The 17,412-nt window shown below is 48.0% G+C and overlaps 2 protein-coding genes across 4 annotated transcripts in view; both read left to right on the plus strand.

The window, feature by feature from the left end:
• Positions 1 to 17,412, plus strand: part of TSPEAR (thrombospondin type laminin G domain and EAR repeats) — a 216,278-nt gene that overhangs the window by 150,446 nt on the left and 48,420 nt on the right. The window lies entirely within an intron of this gene.
• LOC112620526 (keratin-associated protein 10-10-like) lies at positions 5,206 to 6,855 on the plus strand. The gene is made up of 3 exons (XM_025379248.1): positions 5,206 to 5,298; positions 5,685 to 5,815; positions 6,129 to 6,855. The coding sequence occupies exons 1-3, from the start codon at positions 5,206 to 5,208 to the stop codon at positions 6,853 to 6,855; spliced, it is 951 nt and encodes a 316-aa protein (XP_025235033.1).

The following is a 17,412-nucleotide window of genomic DNA, read 5'->3' on the forward strand; positions in this document are numbered from 1 at the left end:
TCTTTATTCTCCCAAACCTCTAACTGAAATGTAGTGTTTCAATCAATTATGAATGTAGATGACAAAACTGACAGCGGCACCTGCAGCTTTGTCACCAACAGGAATGAAATGCGTGGCATCACATTACGCTGGCTGCAAATGCTCAAAACCTCATTCTGGCCACGACTGTTTCATAATCACGGTAGTACAAGATGCACCTGCTGGGTTCCACCAGGCACGTTCCCTAGGGAAGCACATGCTACGCATGCTGTATCGCCAGTTCGCTTTTCACAGTGTAACAGCTGCGTTCTCATGTAGTTGCTTTCCTTTAACTCATCTGAAAACCTCCAAAGCTTTCATGAACTGGCCGGGAAGGTCCCTGGCACACAAAGGGCGAAGACCCCTCCCTTCTATTTGGGCCTGTAATCCCGTAATTCTTTGTTCCTTTTCCAGTTTCCTGCTGCGACTGGGAAGATGCTTCCTAGAGTTTTCAATTGTTTTCAGCAAGATGATGGGTCAAACAATCTCACCTACAGGTTTCCAGAACTGGAATCCCTGGAGAAACGTCGACTTTTTCTTTTTTTCTTTTTTCTTTGTTTGAGATGGAGTCTAGCTCTGTTGCCCAGACTGGAGTGCGGTGGTGCGATCTCGGCTCACTGCAAGCTCCACCTCCCGAGTTCAAGGGATTCTCCTGCCTCTCCTCCTGAGTAGCTGGGATTACAGGTGCCCGCCACGATGCCCAGTTAATTTTTTTAAATTTTTAGTAGAGACAGGGTTTCACCATCTTGGCCAGGCTGGTCTTGAACTCCTGACCTTGTGTTCCACCCGCCTCGGCATCCCCAAAGTGCTGAGATTACAGGCGTGAGCCACCGCACCCGGCTTGTTTTGTTTTGTTTTGTTTTTTGAGAGTGGGTATCACTCTGTCGCCCAGGCTGGAGTGCAGTGGCGCGATCTCAGCTCAGTGCAAGCTCCACCTCCCGGGTTCCCGCCATTCTCCTGCCTCAGCCTCCTGAACAGCTGGGACTACAGGCATGCACCACCACGCCTGGCTAATATTTGTATTTTTAGTAGAGATGGGGTTTTACTACATTGGCCAGTCTGGTCTTGAACTCCTGACATCGCGATCTGCCTGCCTTGGCCTCCCAAAGTGCTGGGATTACAGGTGTGAGCCACCATGCCCGACGCGACTTCTTAATTCTTAAGAATAACTGGAGGAGCCGGGCGCGGTGGCTCAAGCCTGTAATCCCAGCACTTTGGGAGGCCGAGACGGGCGGATCACGAGGTCAGGAGTTCTAGACCATCCTGGCTAACACGGTGAAACCCCGTCTCTACTAAAAAAATACAAAAACTAGCCGGGCGAGGTGGTGGGCGCCTGTAGTCCCAGCTACTCGGGAGGCTGAGGCAGGAGAATGGCGTAAAAACCCGGGAGGCGGAGCTTGCAATGAGCTGAGATCTGGCCACTGCACTCCAGCCTGGGCGACACAGCGAGACTCCGTCTCCAAAAAAAAAAAAAAAGAATAACTGGAAATTTTCCGTAGCCTTCCCCTGTTGTTGGTAATGATTCCTTAATTCTTGAGTTGGTCTTTTCCTTTGAACCGTTGTATCTATTAACTTGTCCCAGCAGTCATTTATTCCTTTGCAGTTTCCATGGCATGTCTGTGCCAATGCAATACAGAGTTAGAAGTCCCTGTCCGAGTGTCAGAGGCTCCCAGGACGGAAGGACACAGGCCCCTTGTCACTGTCATTTTCCTTTGCAAGCTCCCAGCCCGACCACCAGGACAAGGGGAGCGGGCAGGGCAGGAAGGGCTGTCCCCAGCCCTCTCTGTGTCCCGGGTCTGATCAGCAGCCCAGAGCGAGGCTGCCCTGCCCTGAGCCCCATGACTGTGTGTGTGCAGCCTCCGCCCTGCTTGTGAAGGGGGGTGGGATGTGTTTGTGTTGGGGAGTGGGGGACTCACCACACAAGGACTGGGAGGGGACTTCTCACGCTAGGGCTCCCAGATCCTGGTGCCCTTCACCACCCATCTCCCACAGCCCTTGGCCAGCTGGCCTAGCCAAGTGCCCACGTCTCCCCACCGGGTGGGACTCTGTAAGGGAACGTGGTTTCTGAATCTTCAGGGAGTCCTGAGCCAGGCTGCCCTCCCTTTGGCTCATCCTGTGGGATGTGGGGGCCCTGCTAGTGTGGGAGTCCCCATTTCTAGGCTGTGTGGGTCACCCCGTGGGGAGGATGGGAGGGGCAGCTCTGTGTGGCCCCCGCAGCCCTCGGACCTGGGAAACGTCTCTTTTCCCTCCCGTTACTGTTTAATTGTGACATTAGTTACCTTATCTCGGTTTTTATTTTATAAACCATTTTGAGAAATGTTTTCATCTAATTGGAAACATCTGGTGAAATTTCCTCTCCTTTCGAACTGGCCGCTTCACTCCTCATCCTCACATTTTCAGGGTCTTCTCTGCTTTGGAGGTTTTCCTCCTGTTTCAGCTGCTTTTCCATCTTTAGAATATCCACCACGGTTTGTGTTTTTTCTCTTCTACTTTTATTTGCTGTTGTGAAAAACATACATTCTGTTTTTAATTGTACTAATAAATAACTTTTAAGTTTACCTTTATGTTTATTTTTTAATTATTAAAGTGAGGAATGGAACTGCAATTTGAGAATTTCTATTTAAAACAGAATTAATCTTGCTCTTCTTAACATCAGCCCACGTGTCCACCCCCACCCGCTTCTTAGTCTTTCTTGTTTAATTGGAAGCAACATACAGCATATTCCGGTAGAAACAGAACCACACATGCAATCCTAAATATTATAACAGCCACATTTAAAGATGGCAAAAGGAACAGGTGAAATTAAATTAATAATAGATCTTATTTGACCTGGTACATCCAGAATGCTACCATTTCAACATGTGGCAGGAGCCACATTTCAAGCACTCAAGAGCCACATGTGGTTAGTGGCCTCTCACATTAGCATGCAGTAAAGTATTAGGGTCTTATCATTGCTATTCAATTAGGATGTTGAATATGCATCTGTTGTATGCATCTGTTATAACAGATGGGAAATTTGCATTTGCAGTTATAACTGAGCACATTGGTTATCTGGACACAGGTCAGTGTCTTCCTGTCTTCGCATCTGGGCCAACCCTTTGATACCCCAGCCTCTACAATCTGGAGCCCTTGTCTTAGATTCTTCTCTGCCATAGTCAGCTGAGGCTGCCATAACAAATTACCGTGGACTGGAGGGTCTTGAGCAGCAGGCATTTCTTTCTCCCTGTTCTGGAGGCTGGAAGTCCAGGATCAGGCAGGGTGCCACATGGTGGGGTTCTGGAGAGGGCTCTCTTCCTGGTCTACAGACAGCCACCTTCTTGCTGTCTTCACATGGCCCAGATAATCTCTCCGGGGTTTCTTCTTTAAAGGGAACAAATCCCATTCTTGAGGGCTCCACCCTCCTGACCTAATTACCTCCCAAAGGCCCCGCATCTTAATACCCTCATATTGGAATTAGGGTCTCAACGTGTGAATTTTGGGAGGACACAAACCTTCCATCCATAACAATCACTTTGCCATTTGTCATACTTCCTTAAGTATTTTTTCCAAGAGGGATACCTGGGTGGAGTACTTTCTAAGCTCTTGCTTTTGTGAAAATGCGTCACTGTTATCTTTATTTGAGAAAGATGTAATAATTTGCAAAAAGGAAAAGTAGAGCCTTAGTCCGCCAAAGATTCCCCTGGAAGCTCTGAGGATATTGCCATACCCTGGTTGGTGGGACAGGGGTCTGAGGTCAGCCTGATGCAGTTCATTTCCAGATCGTATATTACTCGTCCTGCCCGTGAGAGGCCTGTTCTTAGGTCTTCTACGTTGAAAAACTTGTCAATGCATATCTAGGGTGGGCTCGGAAGGCCTGATTTTCTTGAAATTCATTAAGTTCTTCTACTCCAAATACACACACCTCTGTCCATTCAGCCCAGAATACCTGATCCTCAATTATTTCTTTGATTATTACTTTGATCCAATTTGTTTTTTTCTCCCTAGCAATTGAATTTTCATGTTTGGTCTCAGCTAAATATACCCTCTGTTTGTTATCTTTTCTCTCATTATATTTGTGGGTTTTATCCTTTACCTTGGTGTTTGGAAGAACTCATGTTTGGACTCAAAATTGAATTGATTCTCTGGGGTATTAGTTTTGTTCTTCTGCTTCTGATGTGAATTTTTAATCCAGCTGTTTGGTATTCAATTTGGTATTGAAGACTTGCTGTCTTTCATCTTCAACTTTTTTTTTTTTTTTTTTTTTAGAATCAGAGACGCACTGGTTGAGAGTATAGATCCTATGTACAGACCGGCTGGCTTCTAGTCCTGGTTCTGTTACTTTCTTCTGTGTGACTTTGAGCAGATTGCTCAACCTCTCTGCTGAGGCTTCCATGTCTGTCCATAGTAACTTTGACAAGGAGTTGATGCCAAAATTAAGTGAGTTAATAGATGCCAAGTGCTGGAATGCTGCCTGGCATAGCCACGTGCTTGTCAAATGCTCTCTGACCTCGCCAGCTTCATCATCAGTGCTACTAGGGGGTCGTTTTCTAAGATGGCTGAAGCTGTCACTACAGTCACATGCTAGACCTTGGGGTTCCAGGTATGTGGGACCCACCCCCTCATACTCCATTAGGGAACGCAGCTGCCTCAGCTTCCCTTCGGCTCTCGCCCTGCCTCCCAGTGCCGACTGCCCTGTGCCTTCAGATGAGAGGCTCTTGTCAGTAGCTGAGTCTTCACAGATGTCACCCCTGCGAGGTCGGAGGGGCTTGTCTGACAACAGCCATGGAGGGCGGAGTGACTGGCACGTGCTGGAGGCCCCAGGTTCAGATGGAATTTCCATCACAATGGCAAGGCAGGTGTGCAGGGAGGGGCTGTGGGGGCTGTGAGTTTATCCCACATCCGGCCAGTGCGCATGGCCAGTGACAGTCACAATGGCAGTGATTCAGATCTTTAGTGGACAATTGTGTCACCCGCAAACAACAGACATCCACACCTCATTTCTATTTCTCGGCTTGCTGCTTTGACGCCCTGCAGGACAACAGAGAAAGGTTCTGTGACCAGGGGCCTGCTCACCTCCTGCTACACTACGACAGGAGAGCTGCCAGTGAGCCTCCCTAGTGCTGTAGGCTTTCTGGGCCACCATGAAAGCCCGGCTCAGGCTGCCATGGCCTCATCCCCAGCTGGAAGAGGCTGGAAGGACATTGGGAGATGGTGGTGGTTCCTGGTGAGAACCAGCTTCAGGCTGTGCGGGCCTCAGGCCCTGAGAGAGAGGAGCTTGCCTGTGACCGTCCCTGCCCCGGGGTCAGGGCCCGTCCTGCCCGATGACCTCCCAAGCACAGGCTGGCTTTGCCCACCCCAGGTGTCCTTCACTGTCCACGTGACCCTCATTCCACATCCTCCTCCCCAAGGCAGAGGCCCCTCCCCACCTCCAGGCCCTAATCTGCACCCGCCCTTCTTAGGACACCTGACCAGGGCTCCAGGGGACAGCAGTCCAGACCCAAAGGCCAGTCCCCAAGCCTTGTCCTCCTAATGAGCTGACTGTGCAGAGGCCTTGCCGGAACGTTCCGTTTCCATCTCAGGGGAGGGGAGGTCCTCCCTGCCCTCCTGCCCTTGGCAGACATCAGGATCTCAGAGGATCCCAGAGCCCGCCAGGAAGCACTGTCCTCAAGCGCCTTTTCCCAATACAGGCACCTCGTCCTGGCTCTCCCAGTCGCAGCCACACCAGCCCACCCCGTGAGGTCCCTGCAGACAGAGGCTGGGCATCCCCCGGGCCCCACGCCGGGCACAGTCACAGGACCTGCCAGGTGGAAGTCACCAGGTCAGCCCCAGAGAGGCCGCACCCTTCCTCCTGGTGTTCCCGGGGACAGGCTCAGCCAGGGGCACCAGCCTGGTCCAGGACCAGCGAGTGTTAGGAGCAGAGTGAGGACAAGTCATGGCAAGGGAAGCAGAAATAATGAGGGTCCTCCAGGCTCCAAACACCAACACGGAAGGGGAGGGCGTTGCTGAGTCTCCTGCTGGGAAAAACAGGCCCTGGGCATATAAAAGCCCCAGCAGCCGACAGGCTCAGACAGACACACACACACTCACTCACTCATTCAAACCTCCCCCAGCTCACCTCCTCCCCACCCCAGCGTGGCCGCGTCCACCATGTCCATCTGCTGCAGCACCTGCACCGACTCCTGGCAGGTGGACGACTGCCCAGAGACCTGCTGTGAGCCCCCCTGCTGTGCCCCGGCCCCCTGCCTGACCCTGGTCTGCACCCCAGTGAGCTGTGTGTCCAGCCCCTGCTGCCAGGTGGTCTGTGAGGCCAGCCCCTGCCAATCAGGTTGCACCAGCTCCTGCACATCCTCATGCTGCCAGCAGTCCAGCTGCCAGCCGGCTTGCTGCACTTCCTCCCCCTGCCAGCAGTCCTGCTGTGTGCCCGTCTGCTGCAAGCCTGTCTGCTGTGTGCCCACCTGCTCTGGGGATTCTTCTTCATGCTGCCAGCAGTCTAGCTGCCAGCCGGCTTGCTACACCTCCTCCCCGTGCCAGCAGGCCTGCTGTGTGCCTGTCTGCTGCAAGCCCGTCTTCTGCAAACCTGTCTGCTCTGGGGCTTCCTCTCCGTGCTGCCAGCAGTCTAGCTGCCAGCCAGCTTGCTGCACCTCCTCCTGCTGCAGACCCTCCTCCTCCGTGTCTCTCCTCTGCCGCCCCGTGTGCAGCTCCACCTGCTGCGTGCCCGTCCCCTCCTGCTGTGCCCTCACCTCCCCCTGCCAGCCCAGCTGCTGCCGCCCGGCCTCCTGCGTGTCCCTCCTCTGCCGCCCTGTGTGCTCCTGCCCGGCCTGCTGCAGTCTCTCCTCAGGCCAGAAGTCCAGCTGCTGATGGCCATGTCCCCCAGGGCCAGCCAGGGGAACTCCCTGCCAGTCCTTGGACCTCCCAGCCCACCCAGCCCCAACACAGCCCAACCACAGAGAAGCAGCAGCCCCACCCACAGCTGTCCAGCCCAGGGGTGGGGTCTGAGATGGTCACTGGCTCCTCCCAGACCTCCCCCAGGGTGGGCGAGCCCTGGCTGCTCCTTGTGGTGCCTCCTGGCTGCAGACCACGACCTTCTGCTGGTTGGGTACGGGCCTTCCTGACCCGGGTCTCGCACCCAGGAGTGTCACCCTCTGCCTCTGGGCACCAATAAAGCCTCTGCAGCCCCAGCTGACTCTGTGCTGACTCTTCACACCCAGGGCGGGATGGGGCAGAGTGGGGCCTGGCCTGGCTCTGGGGGGCTGGGCCCCGTGGATCTCTTTACATCCCCAGCTGGGGGGCCGTGGGGGGCTCTTGTGTGACACCTGGAAGTTCCTGTCCACCTTGTGGCATGTTCTGCTGTCCAGCTCCCCTCCAGGTCCTGTGGGGCCCAAAAGCTTTGCTCACTGACTGAGTCCCACGGACACCACATGGCTCGGGCCAACGCTCCACTCACCGTGGGTAGAAGCAGCTCCTTCCCATGGCAAGGGTTGGGGCTGTCCCAGCGGGTGGCAGGCCCCAGCTGTGCTGGGAGGTGGGACATGGGGGCAGACTTGGGCTCCAGCTGTCCCTGTGCTCAGGGAGTTCCACTCAGGGACAGCTTGGGCATCCTGGCCTCCTGCGCACTCACAGACGCTCAGGGACGCCCTCTGTTCCTGCACCAGGCTTGTAGCTGGGATGCAGAGCAGAGAACAGGGACGTGGCCTCCAGAGCTCCCTGTGCTGGGCTGGGTGGGCGGAGGGCCGGTGGGAACAGGAAGGCCCCAGTGGCAGAGGAAGCCCGGGACAGCGTGGGGACACATGCAGACCAGAGGTCGAGAGAAACACACGGACACACAGGTCCAGGTGTAGCCAGATGTGGTTTCAAACAGGATTGAGCCAATCTGAGAACAGACTCCTAGAAATGCAACTGTAGGCAAGGGACGCTGACAAGGCGACGGTCATCACGTTGTCCACAAGAGGCCCCGAGTCTTTACTTCTTAACAGCTACACGATCACAATGCCGGGCCACACATTGTTCTTTTTTTGCCAGGTTGATTAACAAAAATATTTTCTCATGGTTTTCTTCAGCAAGGAGTGCATCGTTCCAAAGTGTGGACACGCCACACTTGATGTCTGCAACGCCAGGTGGATGGCCCTGAACGTCTCTCCAGTTGTTAATTATTACAAACGATGCCTCTTGTGAGATATGGCAAGGTTTCTCTTCAAACAGCCTGATCAATCCTTTATTGTTTAATTCCCAGTACCCCTCCCTGTCTCTTTCTTCTTCTTTCCTTCTTTCTGCTTTTCCTGCATGCCCAGGCATGCCACAGCACCAGTGGCTGTATCAGCACCAGCTCACATTCCTTTCCTTATCTGAGAAAAGACTGACTCCCTAGCTCACCGCAGACGACCCCTTCCCCTAAACGTTTAGCCAATCGGGTTCAGCTTGGATTGCACGGTCTGACCCTGGCCAGTTAAAAAAGGGCACAGGGGCAGGATTTGCATCAAAAATAAAAACTTTCACTCTCCTTTGTTCTGTGTGCTCTCGTGGCAACCAGCCATAAGAGAGGCACCTCTCTGTGCAAAGATAATTTTGCTTTGCTAAAAAATCCTTTGTCTAAGGGCTAGTTTTCCTTACGACTCTGGTTCTATCTCTAACACCTCTGTGGGTGTTTCTACCAGATACCTTTCCACACTCAGGTACATTTTTGCTTAAATTCCTAGAAGTGGCATTGCTAGCACCAAGTGTTCATGGATTTTGAATTCATAGAGATACTGAGAAATGCCCTCAAAGATGGTCCCTAATTGTGCCCGCGAATACCGATGTCAGAGGAAATGGCGCAGCGGGGAACTGTGAGGGCCTGTCCCTCCAGGGAACATCAGAAAGTGGCAAAACCCAAACAAACCAACCCGCTGTCCCTGGCCAGCGTTCCCTGGCTGTGCAGTTGTATTTCTAGGAGTCTACCCTCGGATTTGTTCATCCTGTTTGAAACTGTCTGGCTCCATCTGCACACATGTTCGCGTGTTCACGTGTTCTCCCACCCTCTGGTTTGGACGTGGTCCCACACTGTCCTAGGCTTCCTCCACCATCGCTTCCCCAAGACCTTCCCGTCCCCACCTGCCGTCCACCCACCCACCCCAGCAGAGGGGGCTGGAGTTCAATTTTATCTGAACTCTGGAAAATATTTGAAGGTTTACAGCAGGCAAGGGAACATATAACCAAGAAAAAGCAACAGGATCAAATAGGAGAACCTTGTGGATTTTAACTTCCCCTTGCCCCATCCCCCATCTCCAGCTGGGTGACAGTCAGGAGGACAGCAGCCAGAGTTCCTGGTGTGGGGTGCTGCCGCCAGGGAAACAGAGGGGACTTTGTTTGCAAGGCAGTGAGGTTGTCCGTTTCCACCCGTCTGGTGGCTCCCTGAAGGACTAACACACAGGACTTGCCTTATTTCACCAACTCAGACTCAAGGCAGAGAGCAGCTACACCAAGGCTTTGTCAGAACGTTAAACAGTCACTGCCACCTGGGGCCAAAGATATCAGCCAGAAAACACTGGGCACACCTGAAAAGCCTGGGAGGAAAAGCTGGGAGATGGCATGCTTTGAGGAATAAGGGAGTTGGGAGATCCCACTTATTCTTGGGAGTCCAGAAGGTCCCCACACATGCCCATGACGGGGCACAGCCTCAGAAAAGAACTGAGAAGCTCTCAGTGCTCACCTCTGGCTGAACTTCAGGCTCTGAGCAAGCAGGAAGTGAAGGTGCAAGCAGGAAGTGAAGGTGCAAGCAGGAAGTGTGAAGGTGCAAGCAGGAAGTGAAGGGGAAGGCAGAGTCGCAAACTCCCCAGCTGAGTGCTGAGGGTGTGGACCAACTACAGAGCCTAGCTACAAGCCCTGGAGAAAAACATTTTTTTGACTCCAGGGGTTTAAGGAACTCTCTGTCAAATTACTGTCTCAGCACTAAGCTAATAGAACAGTGAGCACACATGATGAAGAAACTATTTTTTTAAGGTGACATAAACAAGCAAAAACAACCACAATCCACAACAATCAGCAACAGCAAATTGCACAGAGGGGGAGAACCTGATACCCAGAAATATCCCATTGTAATAGTCACTGTCCAGTTTTCACCAGACAGAGCAGGAAGAAATATGAGCTACTCATGGGGGGAAAACAATTAATAGAAAATCTTCCTGAGGAAGACCAGAATTGGACTCACTAGATAAAGTCTTTCAATCAACTCTCTTAAACTGTTCAAAAAACTAAATAAAATCACAGACAAAGAATTAAGATAAACCAGGAGAATGATGCCTCACCAAACAGACAATATCAATAAAGAGATAGGAACTTAAAAAGAAACCAAACAAAAATTCTGGAATTGAAAAGTACAACAACTGAAATAAATAATTCATGATAGGGTTTCAACAGCAGATTTTATCAGGTGGAAGAATTAGTGAACATAAAGACAGATGAATTAACATACTTTAGTCTGAGGAGTAGATGAGACAAAGGGGAGTAGATGTGAGAATGGAGAAAAATGAACAAATCTTAGAAGACCTGTGGGACACTATCAAGCATCCCAACACGCTTAACTGGATTTCCAGATGGAGGGGAGACGGGGGAACAGAAAAAATAATTGAAGAAATAATGGCCAAAACTTCCCAAATTGAGAAAACACATCAATCTACACAGTCAAGCCACTCAGTGAACCCCAAGTAGAATAAACTCAGAGAGTCACACAAAAACACAGTGTAATCAAATTCTCAAAAGTCAAAACAGAATCTAGAAAGCAGCTGCACAGAAGACTAACAGCGGATTTCTCATCAGAAACCATGGAGGCCAGAGGCATTGGGATGACATATTTCACATGCTGGCTTGGGGTACAGGGGCGGGGGAAACCAACAACCAAAAAGACATCAGCATCTGACAAAATTATCCTTCAAAAATGAAAGAGGGGTCAGGTGTGGTGACTTATGCCTGAAATCCCAGCACTTTGGGAGGCCGAGGCAGGTGGATCACGAGGTCAGGAGATCAAGGCCATCCTGGCTAAAACTAATATAGTGAAACCCTGTCTCTACTAAAGATACAAAAAATTAGCTGGGCGTGGTGGTGGGAGCCTGTAGTCCCAGCTACTCTGGAGGCTGAGGCAGGAGAATGGTGGGAACCCAGGAGGCAGAGCTTGCAGTGAGCGGAGATCTCGCCACTGCACTCCAGCCTGGGCAACAGAGCGAGACTCCGTCTCAAAAAAAAAAAAAAAAAAAAAAAGAAAAAAGAAAGAGAAAGTGGTTCATTTCAAGGTAAATAAAACCTGAAAGAGCTCATTGCCAATAGACTTGCCTTACAAGAAATGCTAATTCAGGCTGAAATACAAGGGCACTAGACAGTAACCTGGAGCCGTATGAAGGAAAGGTAGCCATGTTGGTGGTTTGTGTGTTTATAAGAATTTTTCCATTACATATTGGTCATCTAATTTGTTGGTGTACAAATTTTCATAGTATTCCTTATAATCCTTTTTATTAATGTAAGGTCAGTAGTGATATTCCCATTTTTATTTATGATTTTAATTATTTGAATCTGTCATCTTTTAATCTAGATAAAGATTTGTCTAGATAAAGATCTAGACAGATAAAGATTTGTCAAATCTGTTACTCTTCTCAAAGAACCAACTTTGGGGTTTATTGATTCTATTGATTTTTTACTTTCTATTCCATTTTTCTGTGTTCTAGTCTTTATTTTCTACCTTCTGCTAAATTTGGATTCAGTTTGCTCTTCTTTTTCTGGTTCCTTAAGGTATCACGTTAGATTAATGATTTGAGATCTTTCTATTTTTTAAAAATGTAAGCATTCAGTTATCAATTTCCCTCTATATACTGCTTTCACTGCATGTCATAAGTTTTGGTTTGCTGTGTTTTCTTTTTTATTCGTCTCAAAGTATTTTCTACCTTCTCTTTGAGTTTTTCCTTTGACTCATTGGTTGTTTGACAGTGTGTAATTTAATATACAAATATTTGTGAATTCCAGTTTTTCTTCTGTTATTTTCTAGTTTCTTTCCATTATAATCAGAGAAGATAGTTTGTATGAGTTTGATCATTTTAAATTATGAAGACTAGTTTTGTGGCCTAAGGTACAGTCTAACTTGGCAACTGCTCCATGTGAACTTAAGAAGAGTGTGTTGTCTGCTGTTGCTGGGTTGGGTGTTTCTGCATCTGTGTTAGACCTGTTTAGGGGGTTCTTCAAGTCCTCTATTTCTTTACTGAATGTCAATTTAATTCCTTTTTTTTTTTTTAATTACAGAGAATGACTCATTGATGTCTCTAACTCTTTTTGTAGAACCAGAACTGTCTGTTTCTTTCTTCATGTCTGTCCATTTTTGTTTCACATACTTTGGTGATCTGATATTAGATATGTATATATTTACAATTGGTATATCTTCCTGATGGATTCACTTTCATCAACGCATAATGTCCTGTGGGCCCAGCCCCTGCTGATGAGTCTGCTCAAGCTTCTGCATGACAGTGGTTTCCTCCTTAGCCTCCTTTCCTGGCCATTCTCCTGGCCTGTGTTGGCCCCTCCCCAGCCAGGCCATCATGTCCCCAGGTAACATCCATGTGGCCCCCTGGGCAGCACACAGCATTCCTCAGTTGCTCTCACTAGAAGCCAATACTTCAGGTCCCACTTCCTAAGGTCTGGAAAATGATGATGGCCTAATGAAACAAGCTGAGAAATTTAAGCCTAGCATTATTTCTCTCCCAATTATTTGACAGCATTCTGTGGTGAAAGTCTTTGGGTCCATAGTTTGCTTTGTAGAATGGCTTTTAATCTTAGATTCATGTAATCAATATGATATATTTGGGATTTTTCCTTTTGTTGGATTCTGTGTCTTGACAAATAGACAGTTGTGTCTCCACCAACACCATCAATATACAGAGGCCTCTCATCATCCCATAAATTTCCCTCTTGCCCCTTTGTAGTCATTCCACATCCCCACCCTAACCCCGAACAGGCACTGATTTTTTGGGTCTTATTATTATTACTATTGCCATAATATCACATCTATGGATTCCCACGGTGTTTAGTATTTTGCCATATAATATATGACTTAAATAGACCCTTCACTAAAGAACAGATACGGATGGCAAATAAACACATAAAAACATGCTCCATATCATGAATCATCAGGACAATGCGAACTTAAACCCCAGTGACTCTCTCTATACAGCTGTGTTGACTAAAGTAACAACACATCTGCTGTGCAGGACTGGCAAGAATGTGGGGCTTTGCTGATACGTTTGAGTTTAAACCTCCCATCTCACTTTGGTTTTTGCTTATGCAAGGAATCTACTCCCTTTTATCTCCTTGCTTTACTGCTTTTGGATTGAGTGGTTTAAGTTTTGTTTTATTCCTTCATTGTATTGGTTCCTAGTGCTACCATAGCTAATTACACCAAAGGAGTGGCTGAAAACAATGGGAAATTATTCTCTCACAGTTCTGAGGGCCAGGCACCCGAAAGGAAGTACACAGCATTCCTCAGTTGGGCAGGGCCAGGCTTTCTCTGAGCTCCAAGGGATAATCTGTCCCTGCCCCTTCTAGCTTCTGGTGGCACCCAGCAAATCTTGGTGTCCCTTGGCCTCTATCTTCACTCCAATCTTCGCCTCTGTTGTCATATCATCTTCTTCCCTTTGTGTGTACGTCTGGACTTCCTTCTCCTTTCTCTGGTAAAGACACTAGACATTGGATTTAAGGTTCACTATGATCCCATATGACTTAACTAATTACATCTGCAAATACCTTATTTCCATATAAAGTCATATTGTGCAGTTCTGGGTGGAGATGACTTTTGGGGAGGCATGAGTCAACCGAGTACATGCATCTACTTCCTAGTGAGTTGTATATTCCTCTATTATTATAGTGGAGATTATAACATAAATCCATGACTTTTTAAAGTCTAATGTAAATTAGACCTTATATTATTTTTCAGATGGTGCACTGTGCTTAAGCCACTTGAACTCCATGTAGCTCCCTGAATTTTGTGTTCTTGCTATGTATTTTATTTCTATGAATATTTTACAACGTATAAGACATTTTATACAGTGAACATTCACTTAGATTTTCCCCATGTGTTCTTTTGCTACGTTTCATTTCCTTATCAACTTCTTGCTTTCATCTGTGATTGTTTTTGTTCTGCCTAATGCTCTCATTAGTATTTTCTGTATCGCAGATCCTGCTGGTGACACATCCTCTCAGTGTCCAGAGGACATCTTTATTCTGTTCTCATTTGGGGGAATCTTCTTCCCAGGTATAGAATTCTAGCTTTGTGCTTCTTTTCTTTCAAACAGTAAATAAATCATTCCATTGTCCTCTACCTTCCATCATTTCTACTGAGAAGTCATCTGTAAATGTTATTGTTGCTTCTTTGAAGGTAATACGTCTTGTTTTCCTCTGGCTGTTTTTAAATTTTTCTCAGTCTTTGGATTTCAGCCCCAATGTGCCCAGGTGTAGTTTGCTTTGTATTCACTTGCTAAAGATTCTTGGTTTGGGAGGAGGTTCCTTTTTTCTTTCTGTTTTTTCTTTTCTTTTCTTTTCTTTTTTCTTTTTCCACAGGTCTCCTTTGTTGCCCAGGTTAGAGTGCAGTGGTGCAATCTTGGCTCACTGCAGCCTCTACCTCCCAGGCTCAAGTGATCCTCCTCCTTAGCCTCTTGAGTAGCTGGGACTACAGATGTACCTCCAAGCTAGGCCAAGTTTCTATATTTTTTGTAGAGGTTTTTTTTTTTTTTTGAGACAGAGTCTTGCTCTGTCACCCAGGCTGGAGTGCAGTGGTGCGATCTCGGCTCACTGCACTCTCTGCCTCCCACATTCACACCATTCTCCTCCTCAGCCTTCCGAGTTGCTGGGACTGCAGGCACCTGCCACAACGCCCAGCTATTTTTTTTTTTTTTTTTTTTTGTATTTTTAGTAGAGACGGTGTTTCACCATGTTAGCCAGGATGGTCTCGATCTCCTGACCTTGTGATCCGCCCGCCTCTGCCTCCCAAAGTGCTAGGATTACAGGTGTAAGCCACCACACCTGGCCAAGATTGGGTTTTGCTATGTTGTCCTGTCTAGTCTTCAACTCCTGAGCTCAAGCAATTTGCCCACCTTGGCCTCCCAAAGTGCTGGTATTACAGGTGTGAGCCATCACACCTGGCCTAAAGATTCTTAAATGTTTTTTGCATCTACACATTTCATCAGGTTAAAGTTCTTGTCCATTATATCTTCAAATATTTTACTACCCCTATTTTACTCCTCTCCTTGTAGGATTCAATCATTTTTCCCATATATTTTCACAAAATGCAGGCATATTTATTGCTCCACTTTCTTTATTTCCCTCTTTTCTTTCCCATCTCTGAATTCAGGCTTGAAATTTCCTCATCTCCCTTCCTTTATTAATCTTCTCTTTGGTTTTGTCTATAGGTTGTAAAGCTAAGCTACTTAGTTCTTAGTTTCAGCTATTGTGTTCTTCGTTTCCAGAATTTCTGTTTGATTCCATTTAATAAATCCAGTTTGACAATGAAATTCTCCATTTGTTCTCTTTTTTCTTGAGCAAAGTTGATCAGCATTACTTTAAATTCCAGTTTCACAATTCTAATATGTAGATCTCCTGCACATCTGTTTCTCTTGTTTGTTTTTTCCTCTTGGTCTTTTGGTCAGTTGGTCTTGTCTTCTAGTATCCCTAGTAATTTTTTGACTGAATGAAGGACTTTATGAAAATTTATAAGATTATTTGAGCTTCTGTTGATGCTGCTGTCTCCAGAAGAGATCACTTTTGTTTCTGGGAGGGAGTTAGGCTACAGGCAGATCATATGAGTTCAATACGAGCTGATTTAAAGATAGGCTTCATTGTTCTTTCTGGTTTTTCCTTCCTCCTAGGGGTAGCCCTTCACTTATATTCAGCATTTCCAACTGAAAGCCTAGGTTTTTTTATTTTTTATTTTTTTACTAGACTCCCTCCACCTTGTCAGGTCCTGAACTCTGTGTTTTCTTCTAATTCCGTGAGACTACTAAAAGCTCTGCTTAGCTGATCAGCCTCTCGGCCTTTTGGCTGTGGTCTGTGAATTGGTAAATGCCTCAATAAGAAAATCCACAAGGAATATTGGAGTCAGTTCTGTGCACTTTCTCTCTAATGGGGATTCACTCAAGTCTCAGCTGTCTTGATAATTCCCGGCCCTTACGAACAGAGATTTTGTTTGTAAACCAGGTTTCCTCATTTTTCTCAGCTAGATTCCAGTCTGATGTAAGCCACTTCCCCACACACAAAAGGAGAACTTGACAGAGCATTTTATACAGCATAAGAAAAAGGTGACACAATGGAATCGTTTTCAGAGCTCAGAATTACTCTTCAATAATTTCTCTAAAAAAGTATAACTTGAGCCCATTTTTATAAAGGCTCTTCCTTGGGCCAGGCACTATTTTAGGCCTTTGAGGACTGAGTGGTGAACAAGACAAACACACTTCCTGCCCACATGCAGCTTACGTTTGAGGAACGGAAGCTGAGGACAGCAAGGACAATGAGCAGGAACGGGGAAGACACGTGGTGCAGAAACACTGATGATGGCCAGGCACAGGGCTCACGCCTGCAACCCCAGCACTTTGGCCAAGGCAGGAGGATCACTTGAGACCCCATCTGTACAAAAAAAAATACATAAATAAGAAATATTGATCATGGAACTTGAGTTATCTATGATTGAAGCACATCATAAATCTATGACCTTTAAAAGCAGAACCAAATCCATGGGCCAGTCCAAAACGTTTCTTTCCTGGCCAAAACCCAGTCCTATCCCCAGTGTTCCCACACGCACGTCTGACGGGGCCTCGGGGAAGGCCGTGGGGAGGGGCGTGGCCTCTCCTTCCTTGCTCCTCTTCTCCCTGTTTTGGACTCTAGCTCCTCCAGTGATGGGGACAGGGGAAGGAATGTGCAGGGCCACCACTGCGAGGCTCACTGGCCCCTGCTGCACCTTCTCGCCGGCTGCTCCAGTGATCCTGTGCTTCTACCGGCTGCTTCTGCCTCTTCAGTGAGGACCTGCTTTAGGGAGGAGACGCCCCCATAATCATGAGTGGGACAGCTCTTGCTTTGGCATGCCATACTTTGCATAGGGTGAAGGGCCACCCCTGCCTTTACAGCCCCCTTCTTACAACCTGGGCAGCACTGGAGGGGTGCAGACCAGGCCCACCTCCACTCTTGCCCCCAGGGATCCACATGGGACAGGCTACAGCCCAGACATGACAGGAGATTTATGAGCTGGGCCACATCACAGGCAAACAAACATCTCTAGTCACGACACACGCTGCCTCTCAGCAACCAGGAAGGAGAGGCTGTGGGCCCTGGAACAACAAGGCCAGGAGGGGTATAAAAGCCGGAGAGCCCCACGAAGCTCACACACTCACACACTCACTCACTCCCACACTCACTCCCTCA

Source organism: Theropithecus gelada, chromosome 3 (genome assembly GCF_003255815.1).
Source record: "Theropithecus gelada isolate Dixy chromosome 3, Tgel_1.0, whole genome shotgun sequence".
NCBI classification, from domain to species: Eukaryota; Metazoa; Chordata; class Mammalia; order Primates; family Cercopithecidae; genus Theropithecus; species Theropithecus gelada.

Bases quoted from the DNA above. Each gene is read 5' to 3' on its own strand.
- LOC112620526 (XM_025379248.1), top strand. From the start codon at position 5,206: ATGGTGGTGGTTCCTGGTGAGAACCAGCTTCAGGCTGTGCGGGCCTCA. The intron at 5,299-5,684 runs GTCAGGGCCCGT...TTCCCAATACAG, and splicing joins GTGACCGTCCCTGCCCCGGG to GCACCTCGTCCTGGCTCTCC. The intron at 5,816-6,128 runs GTCAGCCCCAGA...TCCCCACCCCAG, and splicing joins TGCCAGGTGGAAGTCACCAG to CGTGGCCGCGTCCACCATGT.